Below are 23,584 nucleotides of genomic sequence, written 5' to 3' on the forward strand. Positions count from 1 at the left end.
TACCACGACAGCGGCTGATATTTTCAACACACTCGAGGGTGCCCTGGACAGATTTTTGGACTTTTCACTGTATTTTGCACCAGGAGGCATTGTGTTGCAAGTCATTAAAGATGGATAACGTCATGAAGGTGGTCGTCCAAACTGTTAATTTCATCCGATCAAGAGGCTTGAATCACCGTCAGTTTGACAACCTTCTCAGAGATAAAGACCACAACTACGGCCTGCCTTACCACACCGAGGTAAGATGGTTAAGCCGAGGCATTGTGCTGAGGCGTTTCTTTGATTTACGAGAGGAAATTGAACAATTCATGAAACAAAAAGGCAGACCAGTGTTAGAATTTAAGTCCAAAGAATGGATGCAGGATCTTGCGTTCATGGTGGATGTTACAGAGCACTTGAATAACTTGAACACAATGCTGCAGGGGCGCAACAAAGTTGTAACGCAGTATTATGACAGCGTATGTGCGTTCAAGTTGAAGCTGTCATTGTGGGAGACGCAGCTCGCGGGAGGTGATGCAGCGCACTTTCCTTGTCTGAAAAATGTGTGCGATACCCAACATGTCGCAGACATGAAGCGGTTCAAAGATAAACTAATAGGACTATTGCGGGAGTTTGAGCAACGCTTTCAGATTTTTGGTGAACTGGAGAAAGACTTCAAAGTTTTCTGCTCGCCATTCACCGCGAATGCCTCTGATCTGCCCGTCAACATTCAACTTGAAATAATAGACTTGCAGTGTGACTCAGATTTGAAGGGGAAATTTGCTGCAGCTGGCTTAGACACATTTTATCAGTATCTTTTGCCAGGTTACCCCAACTTGACAGCCCTTGCTGCAAAAGTGTTGTGCATGTTTGGAACCACGTATATTTGTGAGCAAGTTTTCTCTGTAATGAGCATCAATAAAACAAAGCTGCGCTCAAGGCTCACGCACAAGCACTTAAATGACATCCTGAAATTGGCTGCCACTCAGGCTTTGACCCCTGATATTGATGCACTTGTGAAAGCTAAAAGACGCCAGGTTTCAGGAGCAAAAACAACAGTGGGTAACCCAACTTAAAATGCTGCATAAGACACTGCACCCTGATATAGTTATCTAAAAAATGATTGTCTTCTGTGCAGATTGAAAGAAAGTGAACAGTGTGTGATTTACTGTAATAATGACAGTAACTTCAGTTCATAAGTTAGGTTTGTTGAAATTGTTCATGCATTGCACAGCTTTTATTTATCAATAAGTAATGTAGCCTACAAGGCAGGAAGTAAGTAACTCAACCCTCTTGAAAAGTTTCTACCTCAATTTGTCTCAATCATTTGGTGAGTTAGTACAGGATTAATATGTTAAAATGACAAATTAGTTATTTGAGAAGAGTTTTTGTATTTTGTTCATTCCCAGTATATGACTTAATGTTGTTGTATGGCTTTTTGTTGATACGCCAAGTCTAAATGTGCTTGTAATGTTATTGCACTAAAGTTCACTAAACTTAAACAAAGAAAACAATCTGAAGTTGTCGTCATTTTTTTGTTATTATGCTATGATTTTACCGCTCCGGCCCACTTGGGAATAGATTTTCCTCCATGTGGCCCCTGAGCTAAAATGAGTTTGACACCCCTGGTATAGATACTCAAAAATTACTCAAGTAAAGTACAAGAAGTACATTTTTTCCTAAAGTGCGGTACTTGATTGTACTAAGTTACAATTCACCACTGCATTCACCGCAACACATTTCTGAGATATTTTGTTGGTATTTTTACTGTAGTAGAAAATGTTTTTTGACATTCCAGAAAGGTGGATTTTTAGAGCTTAGAAAGAACCTTATGAGCAGGAAACATGTGAAGGATGACTATATTTGAAGGCTACTTTAAACATGTAAATGCATCACCACCTGTATATTGTGAGAAGAGACATTCTACATCCTGGTCCCCGGAAGAGAATGACTCCTCATGGAGAGTGATATATTACTTGCTGATGGAGAAAAAACACTAACTACAATACTGAGTATACCACTTTATTTCCAGGTATGTTATTTTTAATAATGTCTTGAAACTTTCCTGGAAAGAACTACGTCACTGAGAACTAATAATAGGTGTAATAAAGACGAAGGTCTGAGTTGTTTTTAGTTTGCTGTGCTGACTTGGAAAAGCACATGTTTATCTTCAGAGGAATTTCCTTGGAAGAGCTGCTTTATTTAAACCGGGTGAATATATATACATATTTATTTTGTATATGTTGTCTTTTATGGTTGCTTATAGAAAAAGTTTGACCTTTTAGCACATCCGGCTGACCTTAAGTGCCCTTACTAAAAGACTGTACAGGAATCTAATTTAGTATTTAATTCATTTTAATGAAATAGCAGTGTACCAAATGAACACAATTTCTATTTTACCTAGAATTAGAGACAAAATATCACGTCACGTCCAGGAAAGTTGCTATGAAATTATAAGTAATGTATTAAGAATAGAAAAATAAATAAAGTATTAGTGCAAAATGTGATCTCATTTCTGTTTAGGTTCATTATTATCTGAATTTTCTCTCAGACTCCTCAGAATGTTGCCTTTCAAATATGCATTAACACACGTTTCTGTGCGATTATCATTGTAAACATACAGCTCGGAAAAAGATTAAGAGCCCACTCCACATTATTCTTAAATATAAATCTCTACATGTATGGCAGCCATTCCATTCCAGTGTCTGTTGAATTCCAACACAGAGAAATGTTGTCAGTAGTTTATAGAATAAAATTAAAATGTTTTTAATTTTACTCAAATATATTCCTATAAATAGTCAAACCAGAGAAACTGATAATCCTGCAATGGTCTCTTATTATTTTCAAGAGCTGTATATATAGATATATTTGTATTCCTAATACCTTAAACATTTAATCAAATAACCGTTGCACATTCCTTCTTAGCTCTTCTATTTTTACAGTTACAGGGTACATATTTGTTCAATATTTTGTTTCTGTTTGTCTTTGCACCAATACTTAAACCAATTCCATTTATGTGAAAAGCAACTTGGAAACAAACCAGATTCTTTACCAGAAGAAAGCGCCACATACTTACTGATAGTAATTAACTGTACGTGACTTTTGATTGAGGTCAAACGTTTAACAACAAGAAGCATGACTTAGCACAAGGGCAACTTTAAAGCATTCGATCACAAAACAGCTTTTAAAAAACGCCTTTTATTATCATCTCAGGAATACAGTCGACTGCTGTGCACAGCACATACGTACAAAAATAAAAGGAAAACCATTTGTAATATAGTTTTTTACTTACTCATCATCTTTTTTTCAGAAACAAATGATTGGAGAAGTCTGTTGTTTCAAACTAATTTACAATCATTTCAATAATCGGAACTAAGGCAGAAGGTGAGGTATATGTTAAAAAAGAGGAGGGGGACTCAGAGGAAGCACTCTCCCCTCAGTGCAGGAATAGAAAACAGAGAGAAACACAAAGGCTGCCGGCACACAGGGACACGCGCACACACACACACGCGCACACACACACACACACACACACACACACAAATCTGATCCCAGATCCTCCCACAGACCTCTAGTTCACTGCGAACCAACACATTTTAAAACTAGCCGAACAGGTATGATTAGCACAATGGCAAAATCAAGACACTGAATCCTAAATAAAAGGGGGGGGGACGGGACATATACCTAGTCCATTCAGAGCTCTATGTGCATAATGTGGAATCAAGGAAGTAAGGGTTAATGTTGAAAGGTGACATACCATTAACTACCTTCTCTCAGTTACCGCTTTATCGTACAACCTTTTCTGCCTCAAAACAGCTTCATGCTAAAGTTGTAGGACTTCTAACAGAGTAATATTTCTCAAGCTTTCAAAATCTGACACCAAGCTGAGTAGCTTTCGGTGTAAACAGCTTAGAGGGGCCATTCTTACTTTGCAATACCCATTCAACTCATCGTTTGTTGTGCTAGCAGTGTTCTCTGAAAAATACAGCACTAAATCAGAAATGTCATACAGTCATAAACACAATGTTGTCAAAAACAGCACTTTTGATCTTGCATGTCTACTTGTTTAGATGAAAGAGTATGAAGGTAAACTACGGAAGCCAGGAACCTTTAGTTGTATGTGAAAGAGGTGGGGTGACATTTCCCAGGTGAACATAAACGGTTTTGTCAGGATCATTTGTATTGTTGTAATACTCATTTTGTCCAAAAGAGGGTAACATGCACGGCTCCTAGTGTTCGATCATATTTTCTTCCTGCTGATTTTAGATCGCCCAATTAATGTGAATTGTATTTACTCTGTGTTTACAATTTAGGGAATAATGTAAAGTGAAGTGGAAGAAAACATTCATGTTTTTAGTCCTAGGAGCTAAATGTAGTGTTGCACTTCGGCTTCTTGCAGCCTAAATAGATACTACAACAACAAACGCTTTTTCACCTGTCATAAACACAGGACAATATTCTTTTGGGATCAGGCTAATAAAACAGGACAATATTTTTTTTGGATCAGGCTAATAAAATTGATCAACAAAATGTATTTTCCCACTTGCCAGTCAGTGATTAGAAAAATAACCCGCCCTTGCTCAGTAAGTGGCACCATAAACAAAAACAAAAATAACAAATACTCCTCCAGCCAAATCCTCACTGCCACAACATTAGTCCATAAAAAGCTACAAGTGATCATTCGCTGATCAAAGTGAACTTTTATGCACAGTATATAACAAGAAAAACTGACCAATTATCAGTGGTGTAATATTCAATAACATTAAACCTGACAGCCCGGGAGCGTCAAGCTGCTCTCTATGATCACAGTATTCAGTCCATCAAACAACCCGTTCACCTCAAGAGTCCCTTTCCTGGAAGCATTTGATTGTTTTTTTAAGTGATCATTTTGCTACATAACTACCAGCTCAAACCAGTCAGTGCTTTCTTCTGACAGAAATCCACTAATAGCCTACGTTATGCCTTTTTCCTCTACTTCTCGTCTTTATCCTCTACTGTGAGGAGAGTACAGTGCATCAGCGCGCAGTCAGACAATGCCCTGTTATTCCTGACTCAAGGTAAATTGATCTGATACCATCTCTGTCGCTTTGGCAGAAACAGAACATGCCAGGAGCGTGCTCAGTATGCACACGCACACACACACGCTTAAAAACACACTTCTTCTGGAAAGATACCGCACGTTTGTCTCTGCTACTCGACACAAGCTGGAGCTTAAAGGGCACATGAACTGTCCTGCTCACAGACATTTAGTCAGTGCGTTACAGTAATGTTAGAAAGGGCACAAGGTCAAATATGACAACATACAGTATATCTATAACAGCCTGGCTACTTTCCCTTTACCATATTTCACAAACTGGCCTTGACTGGTGGTTTGCTACGTACAGAATATTGCTAGTCAAGTACCACAATGTAACAACTGAATTCAAAATCATAGAAAAAAGAAAAAGAAATCAAGCTCTATCATGCCATATTTGACATTAAAAAGACTCTGCTCAGGAGTATAAAGGAGTACGAGAAAGGTGCAGAATCATTCACATCTGCATTGCACATTACAAGACAAACATTTATGCCTTGATCAATAAATAACACAACAGGTGCAGAGCCCCGGAAAACAAAAAAAGTGGTTTAACATCGACCAGAAAACATGCATACATCAGTTATGCAAAGAAAAGAAAGCCCATATCTTTGACCTTGGTATAGAAATGGCTGAGATGAATAGGAGGAGAACCCACTGCGCTGACCCTCCAGTGCGAGGTCGATGCACAAGGGGCCCGCTCCTCTGATGCTTAGGTATTTTACCCCGCATTATTCACAGCCTTGCCGAGTTAAACAAACAACCAGTGCCACATGCAGAGTTCCTTATAAGTCCTCTGTACATCATTGCTATCTTCAACTTTGCTTGCTCTTTGCCCTTTCCACCCCGGTCTCCACAATGGAAAACTACATTATCTGAAAGAGGAGTGCAAGCACTTCAAGTATGGTATGCTGCATACACACAGTCCGAATGAACATTGCAAACAAAAACCCTTGGGTTTACTGCTTTTTGCAACATTGCTCATAATTATAAGAAGCCTAACTGTGGCTACGGAGGCCCTGAGAGAAAGTAAGACAATTATTTAAATATGATTAAAAAAGGTTTGCAAGGATAATCGTTTTACTTTCCTTAAATTAAAAGAATAACTATAATAATGTCCTGGTTTTGGAAAGTTACACATTTTCTCAAGTGCTTGTTGTAGTTATACTGATTTTAGCCACAAGAGGCTGAAGTGTAATACTAGCCCATTTCCTTTAAACGACTAAACGTATTCCTCCACTCTAAACACAAGGTACATATGTGTCTTCTGGCTAAGTGTATTATGATTATATCAATATATGTATAAATCGTGTTTCAACCATAACTAACCAGGAAAAGACTCTCCTGACAAAAAAGAAACATTTATTCAACAGCAGAACTGTTTTTTACCTAACTAAAAATGTATAAGCAACTTGAAGAGATTATCCTGGGCAGCATTTAGATCAGATTAAAAAATATCTGCAGATTTGTTTTCCTCACTTGCCTCTCAGGGCTTCACTATCAGTCTTGCATTTACAAAATATATGCATGACAATGTATACGTAGCTTTAAAATCTTGGATCCAAAAGCGCAGTCAACATCTTTGAAAAGTCAGACAGACCATCACAGTCATGAACTGTGAAGCAGTTTCTTACACAACTTCAAATGAATGCAGCAAACCATTATGTTTACAGTGAACTGACAACTCAATCACCCCCTGTGTAACTTCACTTGTTTCTGCATAAATGTGCTAAATATACTCAAACCAGTGTGAAATCCTCCGCTCCCACTGTCACTTTGCTATCAGGTCAGCATTGTAAAAAGAGAAACCTTATAAATTGTCAAAGTACCAAGGCTATACACCAGATGCACCATATTTGACCAACTCAGTTTGACCTGGAGGGAAGTACACAGCAGACAGAAACAGAGGACAATCTTTCTCCATAGTGACATGTCGATGATATTTTGTTACACAGACGCTCGCTTGAGCTGCCCTTTTCAAGTTGAGCAGCTCTCCATCTGAGTAATTCCTCACACATACTTCAAATAAAAGCATGCCCACATACTGTATATACCACACACTCACTGTAAAAGTAAAACCGGGGATTGTCAAAGCTCCGTTGGACATGATGGGGGGATAATTGATCTAATTATGGAAAGAAAATAAGTGGAGAAACCTCTGGCCCTTCAGGAATTAAGCTAAAGCCTCCTGGTGGTGTCTGAGGGAGAGATGACTTGCGTTTCAATCCTATTTCTGACTTGAGCACCGCGTTTCTCGCATGCAAGGGTAAGGGGGGCGCAAGTAGGAATTCAAGGCACCACCACCTCATGGCAAAGCAAAGAAAAAACACCGCCATATTTGCAAGTGCTGTAGTTGCCCTAACCGTGAAGGAGACAATTGAACAAAGAGGAAGGGAAGTGCTCAAGTCCTTGATGGATGACAACAGAAAATTATTCAGTAAGCAGGCATTCTTCTCTGTAGAAATTTCATGCACACATTTCTCTTTTTCTTCTTGCTCTTCTTCTCAGGATATGGTGCTTTGAGGTAATAACGTATCCATTTCATTTCCAAAAGGATGAACTGTCATCTGCGGACAGGCCAAGGACTCAACCAATTCCAGCAAGCACCCATATAAACTTGGGATGAATGACGCCTCTCCATCCCCTCCATAATCACAAAATTATGAAAATCATAAAAGCAGCAAAGAATGGCATTTCCATAATTTCTAATACAAAGGAAGCTACCCAAATATACATATAAAGTTTGAATAAATACTATCAGATATAGTGGTATTTCTTTCTTTTACAGTCCGTGTTGTCTTTTGTGTTTGTACGCACGTATATGGTACTTATGTTACCTGGGAAATAATCCACATGTGCAAAAGAGTTTGTTATTGCCAGTTTTTGCTCATCATATCCGGGGTAGGAAGTGCGTTACAGTCATGGCAGTGGTGGCCTTGTGGCCCCTCTTCACGCGGCCATGCTTGCTGAGTGCTATGTAGGAGCCTCTGTAAACCAGAGACTCGTAGGCGTTGTAGTTGTTGGCGAGCATGCTCTCCTTGAACTGGCACTCGTCATGGAAGACTTTCTGGAGAGGACAAAGAGACAGACAGCCGGAATTGTAATGAACTGCTTAAAGAAAAATAGACAGTTTGTAGTTTAAAGATATGATGACAAATAGTTCAAAGGTTCTCTAAAAAATGGTGTGCAACGCATACAAATATATATATATGCAACATAGACTATAAAGAGTCATCTTTATGCAATGTCCCAGTAGCACCAAGCATTCTTATTAGATGTGTTCTAATACATCTGCTGATATTTAACACATGAATCGCTAACACTTCATCACTTATAAACAGATAATAGACTCAGATTGTATCTGCCAAATTTCAATCAAATGTTAGTCTGAGGAAAACTAAATCTTTTTTTTGTTAGAAAAAAAGATTGCCACCACTCTCTTGTTTGTAATGTAAACATGTAGGATATGATTAGCTTAGCATTAAGACTGGAAACAGCTAGCATGGCCCAGTTTAAAGGGAACTTAATCTGCCATACCAACACGTTTTAAGATCACCAGTTTACAATCTTATGTCCGCACATAGCCACATTTTACTACAATGCCTGTTTAACGCGTAACTGGGGCTGATAGGTCCATGCTTTTAACATTTACAGACCCAAAGAGAGGAGTGTTGCCCTATGATTCTAGCTGTTATGCTAAACTAAGCTAATGGTTTTCCACATATTTTAATTTGACAGACAGATAGTGGGGTATCAATATAATCACACTAATCTAAATACACTAATTTGCCACTGTAGAGAACAATATGACGTTCCTGCTACAGTGCTGACAGTGCATGTCTTGTACAGTGTGCAGCAAACACTCCCCATCAGAGCCATGTGGCCTAATTCAATCTCTTATCAGATCCTCAGCCCGCTCACAAGCTAACGCTTCATCACTCACGAGCAGATAACCGGCTCACATTGTGTCTGTCAAATATGTTGGCCACAGCGAGCAAAGCAGCGGCCATGTGTCAGCAGGGCTCTACTAAACACAATGTTTCCCCCCCCCCCCCATGTACAGGAACATTTGTATATTAATAACCGTCACTGCTCCAGAAGCAAACCAACTACATCTTCCACAGCGTACAATGAGTAATGCTGACATAAAACATTTGCAATATAATTCAATGAAGTGTGTTTGACAGAGTTAAATAGTTAAGACGTTATGGTGCAAAATGCCAGCAGAATTTCATATTTAAAAACATCCAGCATACTCAACAGTAGGATCGAATGTAGGCTTCGAGGGACTTACATTTAGACACAGATAATGAAATAATAATAATAAAAATGATCACATAACTTAAGAGGTTGATTTCTGTAGCTATTCCTAAATAAAATTGTTGTAAATCTGTCTAATATTAACAGTAGCCTATATATCCTCATTGGTGCTCTTACACCTTTTAGGAAACCTGTAAACTGTCAGAGCTCCATCACTGTTGTAAAGCTAAAGTTTCACAATGTTCTAAATCGAGGTGTTCTTAGAGGATGACAATAGAACGAGTACATTTGCAGTTTGCTGAGAATAGCACACAATCGTAAGGCTATGAGGAGATAAAGTTTATTAAAAAATGTTCACTAAATAAAAGGCATTAAATAGAATTTAAAAGGCCTGTTTCAGATTATTTGGAGGCTGGAGAAGGAGCCGTTTGTAAATTGCCTTTCACTGATGTGTGTTTCTGTGCACTGCTCTACCCTTCAAAATAAACGCTTTGCCGTTAAAATCGATCTCCAGCTCTGCTGACAGGTTTCATTGCGTCAGGGGGGTTTCCCTCCCCCTCTTACACACATACGCATCTGTTAACCTCATCATTATTTACCCATAGGCCACCAGGCCCTAGCATACTTGCTTGAAATAGAGCTTTATAAATTCCTGATGATATTCAAATATAGGGGATTTCGCAACACATAATGAACAGGCAGAGAGGGCAGCATCCCAAATAAAAGAGCTGCAAGTGCGTCCTATTTCTAGGCTCCCAATAACCAACGTTACTGGACAATAAATGAAATACTGTGCATACCTACCGTTCCGTATAACCTCCCACGGCTGTTCATTGCGACAAACAGCTCACTCTTCACCCCACACAGGCTCACCACTCCTCTGTCCACCGTGGAGATCTCTATTAGACCTGATGCAAGACAAAGAATGATGACATTAAAGTGGAAATACAATAAAATACTCACCGACCGTGTTGATTTATCATGGTGACTGTAGCATTGTGTTGTCTCTCTGCGTCTATGGGTGTAACCTTGCAGTTTGCTGCGCATGCATGCCGAGCCTTTGTTCTGCATCTTTCACCCCATCTTACATTTGCACCCAGGCGCGCGGCAATTAAGCTCATTGTGGTTATTGCAATAATCGCAGTAATTGCATTGACGTGCACGGCTATTGGTCTCTGGACCGCCCTCACAGGGCTGCGTAAAAATAAGTTGTGTCTAAAAGCGTCCATACATTCATGTCATGGTTGAGCTTGGGGGAGAGGGGGAGGAAAAGGGGTGCTCAGCACTGATGGATATACTTATTTCTAATAGATTTGTATTTCCCTCGGAAGACATTAATCAGAGTCGGATGACATATGATCATGCAAATTAATAGAGGGGATACACTAGCCTGCTCATCACAGATCCATGCTTATTGACTCTTTCCTAATGTATATTACATTACATTGGGGGAGGTTTAACTCACTGTACTGGTTTTCATTATGTACACCGTTTATCCTGCCGTCGGGGAGGACCTGAAGGTGAAACCCGATGCCCACATTGCAGTAGAGCCTCCGCACTCTTTTGATGCCCAGCAGATAGTCAGTCTCCCAGTTCAGCTCCGGTTTCTCCCCGGAGATCCCCAGTACAGAGCGGGAGAAGAGGGTCTCCCATCGTTTCTCCAATAAAGTTGCATTTGTCCTGCTGCTCGGTAAAGGGTACGCTGACACGATCCCCAGCAGAAAGCCCAGGAGAACCACCGCGGTCAGCGTCCAGTGCGGCGTGCCGGCCTCGCAGGACATACTGACGAGGAGCCTTTGCGCAACGGCCATCCGGTTTACCTTCGGGCCACGTGGTCGAAATTAATGACCCTAAAAATACCGCTCTTCTTGTTTTGCTTCCTTCGGCATGCTGGCTGAGGGTTATTTTTGGAGCGCGGATCAGGGCTTTGGGCATGAAACGCAAGCCCCGGTGCAGAGGAGGAGAGGAGACGGGAGAGTGCGCGGCAGAGCTGGAGGTGATGGTGATGGTGATGGTGAGCTTGGTGCTGGTGATTACCATGTTTTGCAGCTCCTCCGCGCCTCTCTCTCTCTCACACACACTCTCTCTCTTCCCCCCTCTCGGTAAGACTTCGGAATAAATCCTCTACCTCTCACCAAAAACCCGGTTTCAACATTGCCAGGGCGAACGCATCCCTGGATGACATCATGCAGACCGCTGGGACAATGCAAGGGTAGAGAAGGTGCTGACAGCAGGAAATATACCAAGTGTGTGTGGAGAGTTGGGGGGAATAGTCTAACTGTCAAATCTGGACTGGAAGGGGAGAAAGCTTATTGGTGACGTTCAGTGGCCGTGGGCCGCGATGGGGCACTGGGGCTGCTCCCAAATTGGGTCGGTGGTCATATGTCTGTCAGGCCGCTTCCTTATTTAGAAGGAAGGTGTAAAAACAGGCCTACTCGTCACCGGAGAGCAATGACAGGGCTCTTGTGGTCCCACTTCTTCAGCTGCGACGTTCGAGAACTTCCCCCTCAGTAAATGTGGGGTTTTCTGGGCATACAAAAGAGATTATCAGAAGGGTGCCCCCCCGATCCGCAAAGATCAGGGTTCAAGGCCTCAGTGTGGGTCAGCACCCGCCCTGCTAACGTGTCCTTGAGCAAGACTTCCCCCCTCAGCTCTATACAGCAAGGTTGGGTAACGGAGGCCCGGGCTGGCATTTTAATAAAGTATCATATGTTTATAGTCCACCATAACCGGTGCATTTCCCATGGTGCATTCGTGAGAACTACAAGGAACAAATTGCAGAGGCCCGTCATGAAATGGAACACATTGTCAGGATGCCATTCCCTGCAACATGAAAGCCTATCGTCTTTTCCATGTAATAGATAATGCCACCAGCAGCATGCCCATGCGTCAGTGAGGTCAGTGCAGTTGCGCACCAGCAGGCTATTCTGCACACATCAGTTCCCCGAGATCTCCAAAGGAGGGCGCCATTTACAAGTTAATTGGCTCTAGTTCTGTACAGCCTTTAGACTTTGTGCCTGTACGGTCTGTGCACCAAAATACATAGGGATTTGTGGGACATTTAAAACTCTAAAAATTAAGATTATAATCAAGAATGCACATCATTACCATCATTTGAGATAAACAGACAACATTATTATTAAATTCAAAAACTGTATGCATTAATAATGAATAATAATCCAAATTAATATTATTATTTTTAATATTGAGAAGGACAATGTTCGATAAAATTACTCAAGGACAACAACTCATTAACAATGTAGTTCATTTATTTTGTATAAAATCTATTTGGTAACTGTAATACACAATCTGCTGAAAATATCGTTAAAATGTAATACAACTTTGTGTTATGGCTGAATGCATTTATGAACACATGTGACTGAAATTTTATGACAATAGTTGTATTATAAAAAACCTGGTCAATCACATCAAAACACAATGACTTCTGGCCTGAACATAGTCAGACCATTGGCACTTTCTTTATATGAAATTAAACAGTTTGGTTGAGTAGAGACAGAAAGCAGCTCCACCCATAAAGGTAAATGTAGTGTTTTTGTTATGTTGAACAAGAATACAGATCTCAGTTAAGAAGAAAGAAGTGGTTATAAAGACCTAGATAAAGCAGTATCGATAAAAATGATAGTTTCTTATTTGCACCAACAAAAAAAAGATGCAACGTTTCAGTTGTGTGTCAGGAATAAGGTTTTCAGCCATTCAGGTTTTCATGTGAATAACAACCACAGGGGGACATGTCTGACAATTTCTGCAATATGATGGTGAAGTAATCAAAGCAACAAGATCAAATGTGTAATGATAAATTAAATTATAGTTTGATGATGCTTCTCTACCACATCTATGCAAATAATTTATCTTTTTCACAGAAACCGTTTTTGCCCCTGCACCTCAGAAAGATGCCAAAGAGGCCAATAGTTTAATATGCGCTATTTTGTATTAAAAGCATAATAAATAAATACATATGTACAAAAAAAATGTTTGAAAAATGTACAGGCACTTGTAAAACAACCTTTTTTCTGACACTTTAGCTTCGAAAATATTTTCCTGTGCATTTCGCAGTGAAAGGGATAACCCAGCTGCTGAAGGGTTCTGCTCAGCAGTGGTGTCGACATGACAAACAAATCCTCTGCCGCTTTTACTTCTCTCCTGCTGAGCCCGCCTCAGGCAACAAGATCCTTCAAGACTATTTGGATCTGCTGAAACTAATTCTTCACCCCTGGTGTAGGTTCAAACAACCTGGATACAAAAGGAACTCACTTACCGGTTTCAAAACAAGCATGTTGTCTAACACCGACAGGCCTATTCCAAAAGCTCAACTAAAGGCCACAACCCATTCGTGTAACACACAGCATCTTATAGACCAGGCTAAAGTCAACAGTTTATTACATCTGGTCTGAAAAAACTGTCCGTTTCATTAGCCTCACACTTAAATATTAGTCATGTTTTCACACCGTCTTTCCTCCATGTTATGTATATTCATACACACACCTCAACTAACATTAGACTCAATATACAGTGCCTTTTCTTGTATCATTCTCAGTGACCAAATATTGCTATTTACTGCGTTATTTTCATTTTTTTTGGTCTTTAAGGAATGGTTGCTATGAAGTGAGCTTCCATCAGAAATCCCCCTACATGTTTACATACAGCACTAACAAGTCCATCCGGATGTCCTAGATTGTCATTTGAGAAAACAGTAAAACATAAAGGTTTAAGCAGCAGGGAAAGCGTATTTTCAGTGGCATGAAGACAGGATGGGACACTAACAAACATGTACTAACCTGAGACGACTGTCCTGATCAGACGCATAGTTGGACAGGATGAGCGGCCCGCTAGACTAGATTATTTGTTTATTATCTAGACAGAGGATGTTTAATGCAGTGTTTCCAGTTCCAGTAAACAGCTTCTTTCTAAAAACGCCACAGTCGATAACCTCACCTCAACAGGTTGCGTAACAAAATTCCCATAGGGATATACAGTAAGTTTGTATACAAAGTATTTACAGTGAAACTATTTATTATTTAGTAGATGACACTAGATAGTGGGGAGGGTAACATCCGATTACAGCGGAATCTTTTGAAGGTATGCATACAAGTCATGTAATGGGGAATACTATGCAGCCTGTAAAAGTGTTTTATAACGTACTCAGTGGCTCTGGAGGAGCTTTGTCAAGTCCCAGAGAAAAACCCTGATCTTAAATTAGATTGAAAAGATAAAAAGAAAAGCTGCAAAATTAAAGTGAGGGCATGGAGTTTAAAGATGATGGCACTTAGGTAGGGAAGGTATAAAGAAAGATTATTCAGCAGGGCTCCAAACTCACTTCTTGATACCCTTTTGGCACAGCATGGTATTTATCAATGAGATTAACCAAATCAGACGGACTGAGTGTTGGTGGTGCATGCAATGGCTTGAAAAATTGAAAAAGACGTAACTTTTGAAGAAACATAGCCTACATGTTCATTAGGGCTGAACGATTAACCTATTTTAAATCGAAATCGCGATTTAAAATGATGCGATTATCAAATCGCAAAGCCTGCGATTTTCTTTTTTTGACTTTTTTTTCTTGTGTGTCAGTCAACCACACCAATCAGAAGTGCTGTGCTCCACATGTACCAACCATTGTTAACCAATAAGAAGAGGCCCATGATAGAAGGTGATAGACAGATTGAAACAATCACCTGCCAAGTATTTTTGAAAGTGCCTGCCCTTTCCAAATGGCTTCCAATGGAGCTTTCCTAGATGGTTTGGTGAAACAAACCGTCTGAGTCAGGTTAGTGATGCTCCATCACATGTTTTACATCTATTACAGGGTGAATCTTAAACTGAAGCTTGACTTTAAAGCAACCCAACGGAAGTTTCATGTAAGTTTAGTTCTTTCACTCGTAGCTCGGGCTGCAGGGGTGCTAGAGACCGGAGCATGTTGATGCGACCTTCCTAGCTGAAGATATGGCCGCATTTTACTATAAACTTCCATTGGGTCGCTTAAAAACAAATACCGCAAATCGAATCGCAATCGCAATATTTGTCAGAAAAATCGCAATTAGATTCTTTCCCAAAATCGTGCAGTCCTAATGTTCATGTATCATGTAACCAGCGAGTACAGTAAACGTCCTCCCCTCACTCCAGCAGCGACACCTTGAACTTATATACAGTCAGAAGCCCTGTATATAGCTGTATTAAGGGAAATGTAGGCAATAATTAATCATTGGAGTACCCCCGTTGTTTTCCATCCTTGATAGACAAATGCAAGCAAACACAGTGGTACATGTGATATGAGACAAACAGACTGCTCTTTAAAAAATGGTGGATAGTTCAGGATCAGAACATTAAAAAAAAAACACCAGAAGTATCTGAGGTTGAGATCAACAGTAAATCTGTTTGTGGTACCTGAGGAAAAAGACGATTAGTCAGAAACTCTTTTAGAAAGACTTCTTTAGAATTAATTTGCGTCCATAGAGAACCACACCTGACCTGAGCACACAGTTGGTGTTGACTCTCCAGGTAGCAGGTAACAACACCTGCTCTAACAAAGAACTGCACTTCATTGGCAGATAAAAAGTCTATTGTAACCACTCTTTTATAACCTGACACACACTTCCCGAACGCAGAGCTTATTTTCATAAAAGCAAACACTTTTCAAGGCGTTCTGGAATCAGTAGTGCATTGTTGAGTTCCCGCCCATGGAACCTGAATGATTGATATTATAATGATTCCATTGCTCCCACGTTTTACCTTCAAGTCTCAGCTTTTAAGGTCTTTTTGGTCAAAGATGATTTGACTGCCCAAATAGATGGCGATGGCACCAAAAATGGCGGAGCAGGCGATGTAGGCAGTGACGGACTGCGCAAACTGAACGATCATGCCCATGAAGAGGGTGGGGAAAACCTGAGAGAGGAGGAAGGTGCTGTCTAAGATGGCAAAGTCCAAACCCACGCCACGTTTCTCAAACCCCGACTCGACCTCTTCTTGTTCCTTGCCACCGGGGCTGTGAGACGAGCCGTTCTGCTTCAGGGGACCGGGGTAGTACTCATAACTGTCCTTGTTGAACAAAGGGAGCGCGTCTTCCACAGGAGGCGAATAGTCCCGCTTGGGTGGAATACCATTTATATGCACGCTTTTGGTTTTCCTTTTTGGCATATAGATCTGAAATGAGAGTCACCAAAATATACAGATTAAGGGCCTAGAAAAATACATGTGGACACATTCTCCATAGTTAAGACATCTTTACGTACCTCTTTCTCTTTGTGGTAGTGGCAGGTGAGTGTGTAGGGCAGAGTCTGCAGTGTGGCGTACGCATATCCAGTGAGGGAAGCCATTACAGTGACCAAGACCACACTTTTGGACAGGCAGATGACCAAAGCAGAGAAGGTGAAGGTCACCATGCTGCTCATGTAGACCCACCGAGAACCAAAGTGTCGAACCAAGCGACTCATGACCAGGGAGAAGAAGGTTGAGGTAGCACACTGCAGGAACAGGCCCAGGCTGCCCATACGGATACCTGGAAGAATACAATGGAAGTTGTATTTACATTAAGTCCTATTATGTTGTCAGTACAGATGATCTTGGATGATGCGAGAACCTAAATAAACACATTTAGTCAGTTACAGTTTACCGTCATGTATCAGTGATTTTACTCTTGTGATGTGTCTTAATGACAATCTCATTCTCAACCCATAGTAGCAATGGGAAACTTGAGAAAAACCAACAGTCACTACCACTAAAGGTAAACACAATGCTCAAACAATAATATTACAACTGCTTTTCATAAGAAAGTCACCTAATGTGTTTTTTAACCAGTCCAGAACAATTACACAAGCTTTTGCAGCCTCTATTTGACCTCTGCCACTACACTTGATGTGAAAATGTGCATTTACATCTTCAGACAGAATCACAGAAAGCTAGTTTTCAGTCATGTCAACATTTTTAATACATTTTAACCTTAAGGCTTGTGTTTACTGATGGAAAATTGTTCCATCTTTCCCGTTTATCCACACACATGCTTCACCCCTGAATACAAGTTTTTTTCATTAAAGTAATAATCTATGGAAGAGGGAGTGACGACATGTCTGGCTTTTATTTCTTTCTGCGTGCTATCAGCCTGATCTCCCGGCTCTCAGAACAGTGAGGGTCAGGAGTTCAGCAGCGGAGCAGAGAATCACTTACGTGAAAGGAGTACCTGTATCATATTACTCCTGGAAAGCAAAGCTGCCGAGCCCACTTTACAAACACTACAGAAGCTAATGAGCACCGAAATACAACCCTACGAGATACGGGGCAGAGCTACGATGCTACTGAACCTGTGCAAAGAGAAACTGCTGCATTATGGGTTAAAGCTTCATAGATAACTACTTTGTATCCCAGTACGAACCTGATCACAACAAGAAAAGCAGCTACAGTTAAAACAACAAGCAACTACAGACAAAGCAGAATACTTTGAGCAACATCTGCAGGGTGTAAGATGTGGTTAAATAACATCCGCTGTGTTTCAGATTAAACAAACGCAGCTCAGTCTCAGACAGGCCTCAGAATTGTGTGCTTTGGCCATCTACCTGACTTGAATGAACATGCTCTTTGTGCGCCGATTCCTTGACATTCATTCTTTGCGAGTGTGACATTCCTCGTGGTCCAGCAGGCACAGGGAGGAGAGACAGAGGGAAAGTAAAAAGTAAACAAAGTAGGGAGGGAGGGAGGGAGAAGACAAGAATGTGGATGGAGGGATGAAAATGTGAAATGAAAGAGGGAGAATGGTGTGAGAGGGAAAATGAGGATTAGGGGAGGAGAAAACAGGTGGAGGGCAGTAGGAAAGTTAGCATTTAAATCATAAAGGAATGAGGGATGATGGAAAAGGAAAAAAAGGGCGAGACAAATGGGGGAAGAGAGGAAGTTTGGCTGAACAATAAACTACACTTGACTCCGACATGACTCACTGTGTTAATAAATATCATGGACAATAGCGCTTTTACGAACCTTTCCCCTTTTACGGTTCTTTCTCAAATTGTCTGTCAAAATCTACCAAAGAAAGAAGTCTACCTCTTACACCACTTACAGCAGATTTGGTTGGGTCTATCTAAAAAGTTATAAGTAGGTAGAAACATAGGCACAGCATTTGCATAGCTTTACACTCAATCAAATTTAAAGAACAGGAACAGGAGGAGGCTGTGGTGCAGTGGATAGAGCGTTGGTGTTCGGATCAGGGGGTCACAGGTTCAAACCCCACCGCATGTCGTTTTGTCCCTGGGCAAGACACTTCACCCCAAATTGCTCCTGTGGGGATTGCCCACCGTATTGAGTATGTGAGTCGCTTTGGATACAAGCATCTAACAAGTAACATGTCATCTAATGTAACAGGAAAAGCTGTATTTTTTGGTGCTATTTATAAGTGCCAGGGTAGGAAGTTATACCTGAAATTCCTTGGAATGACAATGCGATAAACATACTTGTCCAAAGGCATACCTACACAAAATGTTCACCATCTCATTTAAAGTGTCCTGACAGAGAATCTATGGTAACGTCTTCTCTGCTGTCTGACACTTTGACAGGAGCTTAAATGAGGGCAGCAGCAGCAGCAGGGCTTGCAGGAACACAGGCTCCTCCACCGGTGCCCGAGGAATGTGAGAGCATCCTGCCCAGCTGGGACAGCTCAGCCAGGACCCCGAGCCAATTTATGGTGGAGGAGGTGAAGACATGTTGACCAAGGAAGGACATGTCTCACTAGCTCAATGTGAGTTTGTTTCATTCTATGTTGTCACGATGAGGCAAATGAGAAAAAAAAGTTTGATGGAAAATGTTTTCTGTACTGTGTTACCAGTTCTGTACCAGGTTAAAAAAGGCTTTGCAATGATTTTGTATCTCAGTTCCTTAAATAAATGGATTTTGAGTAACATGCCGGGAAATATAGGATGCCAGGGTTAATTTGTTTGTTGTTGTAATACTCATCTCAGCCACAAGAGGCTGAGAAGCACCCCTTCCTCGTGTAATGTGTTCTTTCAGGGGAGCATTCATTTCTTCAATTGGAACAAAAGGGACATAAAAATTGAAAAAAAAAAGAAACCCAGAAAAAGATGTTAAAGATAAAAATCTTGGTCGAAGAAATGAAGCTAACATAACACATTATTGTACTGTATAACGAGGAGATCTGACCTTCATCGTATCGTTGCTTGGACACGCTTCCCGGTGATGCGCTGGGCACGCCCTCGTACAGGCCTTCCCCAACAAAGTCTGTGTAGAAAAGCATAAAAGACATGACGGCCATCCAGCTGCAGAGCTGAGCCACACACAGCTGCCGCATCACCGGCGGGACGTGGCAGTAGCTCCTGTAGATGGCGGGGGTCATGGTCCAGCAGGTCCTCAGCAGGCACAGCAGGGGGCCAGACTTCAGGAGCCTCAGCTTGCACTTCAGCAGGTAGCAGCAGGAGCGCGGCACCCCGCACCGGGCCCCCTCTATCGTACCGGGCCCCGCCTCCAGCAGAGATCCAGGTCCCGCCAAGACGCTGCTGGGACACGAGGGTTCCTCAGACACCTTCATGGTGATGAGCACACTGGTGACGAAGATGATGATGAGGATGGAGAAGAGGCACTCGGCCTGGCCTCCTAGGTAAACAGAGAGCAGGCCACTACTCCAGTCCAGTGAGGGGAGCAAATATCCCACACAGCCTCCCAAGCTGACCATGAAGGAGAACATGGCAAAGGCCTGCCCGCAGTCCTCCTCGTCCTTGTAAAGGTCCGACAGGAGAGCCTCTAGTGGTGTGAAGCACACCTGTCCACAGAAGTCAAGAAGCCCCACCCCGAGGATAAGGAAGCCCACCTGTAGCAAATGGTAGAATATGTGTTAATTCCCGTCTTGTAGGAAGAATTCATAAAAGCCAAGAAGCAGGTGCCTTACCTGGAGGGTGCGCCCGCCCCAGGCAAAGCGTGCAGCCAGTAAGTCGGCGTTGGGAATGATGAAAAGTGCCAGAAGAACTCCTAAAGACAGCAGCCAGATGAACGGCCGCCTCCTTCCATAACTGCTGTTGCACTGGTCACTGGCTGAGCCAATGAGAGGGATGAACAGCAGGCCGAGCACTGGACCAATACCTGTGGAAAGAACCAGAAGTGAACAATGTGGTTAGGATAGAAGAACACGAGGAGGAGAGAAAGATGCAGGTGTCAGGGGCAAAGTAGAAAGAAATGTGGATATAGGAACAAGGTATTTTCCTTCTAAAACACTGTCACACTTGTCAAATTGGTATGACATCTTTGAATCACACTTTCCACTGATACTTTCGGAGCAGATTTTCACAATATCCCACGCCAGAAACACAGGCGTCGGATCAAATCGCTGTCAGTTTTAGTGGCTTAAAACAGCTTCTGACTGGTAGACTGGTGTTTCCCTCAGCATGTCTTCTAACAGTTGTGTCTAGTCTTCCTTGCTGGGGGGGGGGGGGGACTGCATGTGCTGCTCTGCCATCATCTCAGACTGCTGGTGCTGTTTTCTACAGATGGCCCGCTGCCTGAAGGTAACCCTCCCTCAGCTCAGCCTCCACACGTTGTCGGTCTGGCTAATTAGAACACACCATGATACATGGGATGTTCCCATAGCCACACACATGCATGATCGAACGCCACCCAATCTTCGCAATAGGGTTTGACTTTTAAGAAGTAGCCTGTGGAGTTTTCATTATAGACAAGGATGATGTTTCTTTCAATGTTTCTCATCAACAGGCAATTTGTGTACTGCCATATTGTGAATTCATGTCTGGGCAAATGTTAGTGCTGTCAATATTTCGGTATTTAAATCAAAACCAATTCTGGATTCAGTAGATAGAAAAGATTATTTCGTCATCTACAGCAGTCCACTGTTTAGCAAGTTATGGCATGAATGCAGATTAAAGTGGGTATAATATTTTGGTTTTCACGACATCAATTCAAACAAAGACAATCAAATCTTACATTGATTGATTTTTTTACCTGATCCGTAATGCATGCAAGGCATCAAATAAAATAAAAACATTGCTGTTAAAGCACAACAGGAGTGAAAATAACTCCACAGCAAAGAAGAAATAATGAAATATACAACCTTCGAGCTTTCTACAGTTTGACAAGAAACCCAGACAACACTTTGTGCCTTTCTTGTGTCTGAAATAAAATTTCAAAACCCTGAAAAAGAAGAAAGACCATACAGAGAGACGAATAGACAGACACGAGGACTGCAGACCCCCCCCCACACATTTCTTCTTGCTGCAGCTGTGAAGGCCCGTCATAACAATCCTCACCATACAGCTGGAAGACTTACTGTCTCACATATATCCTCACTCAGTAGCTTCTCACTGCTATATACTAGGGATGTAACGATATATCGAATATCGCGGTAAATAAATGTCTCAATACCGTCGTGAGACTGACAAAATCTACCGCAATTCTTTTAAAATATTTTTTTTTTTTTAAGCCTTTATTTAACCAGATGGAACCATTGAGATCATTGATCTCTTTTTCAAGGGAGACCCGTCCAACATGGCAGCAAGTAGGTTACAACATGAACATAAAACAAAAGATAACACAAAAGGACATGGTATTTACAGGGCTACATGTACATACCTAGAGACATTGACAAGTACCAACAGTATATTTATATCTCGCCCTGTCAATAAGCCTCACCTTCTTGGCAACAGCTGTATTGTTTTTGAAGTGGTGGAGAGACAATGCACAGTTTTACCCACTGCTGTCACCCATGGCCAAAGCATATCTCTCTGTCCCAGCAACATCAGTACCAAGCAAGAGAGTCTTTTCCACATCAGGGGATATTGTAAACGCCCAAACATCCCAGCTTCTACCTGGAAATGTGGACATGCTCATATTCCTAAAAGATAACCTTGATGATGCTGAGTGAGTGAGTTAGAGTTGAGTTACTTGAAAAACTAAAGTGAAACTTGATTTATTCTATTGCAGGGTCTGATTATTATATTGTTGACACTTTAAAATACTACTATCCTACTAAAATGCTGTACAAATCAGATTTATTATTTAATAAAGAAAAACAATTTCTTTATTTTTCAATATCGAGATAATTATCATACAGTGGACTTTTTATCGCGATATTATCGTAACGTGAGTTTTTGGTATCGTTACACCCCTACTATATACTATACATCACACCAAAGCATGCTTTACAGCCTCTGAATACATTGCAAGTGTTGTGTAACACACACAATCGATATAACATGTGTCACATTCCCCAATGCACTTTGTTACTTATAGACCAAAATAATGCTTTAAATAACACGAGTAACGGACACCTAAGTGTCTTCTCGACTGCCAGAGAGGAAACTAGAGAAAGACAGTAACAACTGGAGGATGAAGCAGCCAACAAATGGCCTTCAGGTAAAGTAGAAAGCAGCCATCTGAGAAGCTGACACTTATGCGCAGGGAAATTAGCTTTAACCCTCCCAAGACACATTATCTATCTTCATGCAGATAACACTCAGGCATTTCATTATAACAAAGCGAGATTAGAATTAGGTTGAGTGCCATTTCCAGATTGGTTTACAGGAACTACACAATCAAATCATTTTTCTTGATATCACCGGCAGCTGTTAGAGGAGTAGAAGTGTATACCGTTTAATTCTTTATACTTGAATAGTCACTTCTGTGGAAGACGCCTTTAGTGAAGAACATGTGAAGCCCATTTGGGATAGGATAATGCAACTATGCACACAAGTAAACTCAGTTACAGTGAGCAAACATATACTGTACCGGTGATGCAGACTGTCAGTGGGGACACGCATGCCACTCATTTGTGAGCAACCAGATGAGTGACTTTTTTCTAAAATAAACCCGTCCAGCTTGATGTTTGCATTAGGAAGTGTTTGGATAAATTCCTCCATGCTATTGATAGATTGAAAAGGTCTGACGCAACTAAAGCCACGAATACACAACCAGAGACCAAACTGAATTATACGTTATCCAGACATAATGGAGCAGTCATCAGCTGCTCCACAAGGCCACAGAGCTAAATTAGCCACGTTTTACGACTCTTCCCAGAATCCCTAGATGATGTTGGTGTGTCTCATTGTAAAAATGAGCAAAATCTTTGGTTTCTTGTGCGAAAAAAAGAGAAAGATATAATCACATTAACCACCCTAGATAAAAGTTATTTTTTCATTGAACCCGTTACAGATTCCTTACACAGTATACTCATTTTAGATATAGTGTTGTAATGAAATATATTTTAAACATGTTCTTGAATTTTTCCATATTCAAAAATAACTTGCCTGAAATACA

At 41.2% G+C, this 23,584-nt stretch overlaps 2 protein-coding genes and 1 long non-coding RNA gene across 4 annotated transcripts in view; 1 reads left to right on the forward strand and 2 right to left on the reverse strand.

Moving 5' to 3' along the window:
• Window positions 1–3,157: 3,157 nt before the first annotated feature.
• Window positions 3,158–11,393, reverse strand: LOC307038694 (fibroblast growth factor 6-like). Its single transcript, XM_079680304.1, has 3 exons — window positions 10,779–11,393; window positions 10,118–10,221; window positions 3,158–8,120 (listed from the first exon to the last, which is right to left on the reverse strand). The coding sequence occupies exons 1-3, from the start codon at window positions 11,122–11,124 to the stop codon at window positions 7,944–7,946; spliced, it is 627 nt and encodes a 208-aa protein (XP_079536430.1). The 5' UTR covers window positions 11,125–11,393; the 3' UTR covers window positions 3,158–7,943.
• Window positions 11,204–19,462, forward strand: LOC307038695. Its single transcript, XR_013808057.1, has 3 exons — window positions 11,204–11,327; window positions 11,421–11,534; window positions 18,868–19,462. It is a non-coding gene; the product is annotated as an uncharacterized lncRNA (long non-coding RNA).
• LOC307038692 (solute carrier family 45 member 3) overlaps window positions 12,565–23,584 on the reverse strand; it is a 34,702-nt gene continuing 23,682 nt past the window's right edge. For both annotated transcript variants that reach the window (XM_079680301.1, XM_079680302.1), the window contains exons 3-6: window positions 20,211–20,401; window positions 19,469–20,132; window positions 16,561–16,826; window positions 12,565–16,471 (exon numbers count right to left, since the gene is read on the reverse strand). In XM_079680301.1, the coding sequence (XP_079536427.1) occupies window positions 16,070–16,471; window positions 16,561–16,826; window positions 19,469–20,132; window positions 20,211–20,401 (1,523 nt within the window). In that variant the 3' untranslated portion in view covers window positions 12,565–16,069. The remainder of the gene's footprint in view (window positions 16,472–16,560; window positions 16,827–19,468; window positions 20,133–20,210; window positions 20,402–23,584) is intronic.

Source organism: Notothenia rossii (assembly GCF_949606895.1).
Source record: "Notothenia rossii genome assembly, chromosome: 5".
In the NCBI taxonomy this organism is placed as follows: domain Eukaryota; kingdom Metazoa; phylum Chordata; class Actinopteri; order Perciformes; family Nototheniidae; genus Notothenia; species Notothenia rossii.

Coding starts and splice junctions, on each gene's coding strand:
- LOC307038694 (XM_079680304.1), bottom strand. CDS start 11,124: ATGGCCGTTGCGCAAAGGCTCCTCGTCAGTATGTCCTGCGAGGCCGGC. Junction 10,222..10,778: donor ACATAATGAAAACCAGTACA/GTGAGTTAAACC, acceptor GTCTTGCATCAG/GTCTAATAGAGATCTCCACG. Junction 8,121..10,117: donor GTGGGAGGTTATACGGAACG/GTAGGTATGCAC, acceptor TGTCCTCTCCAG/AAAGTCTTCCATGACGAGTG.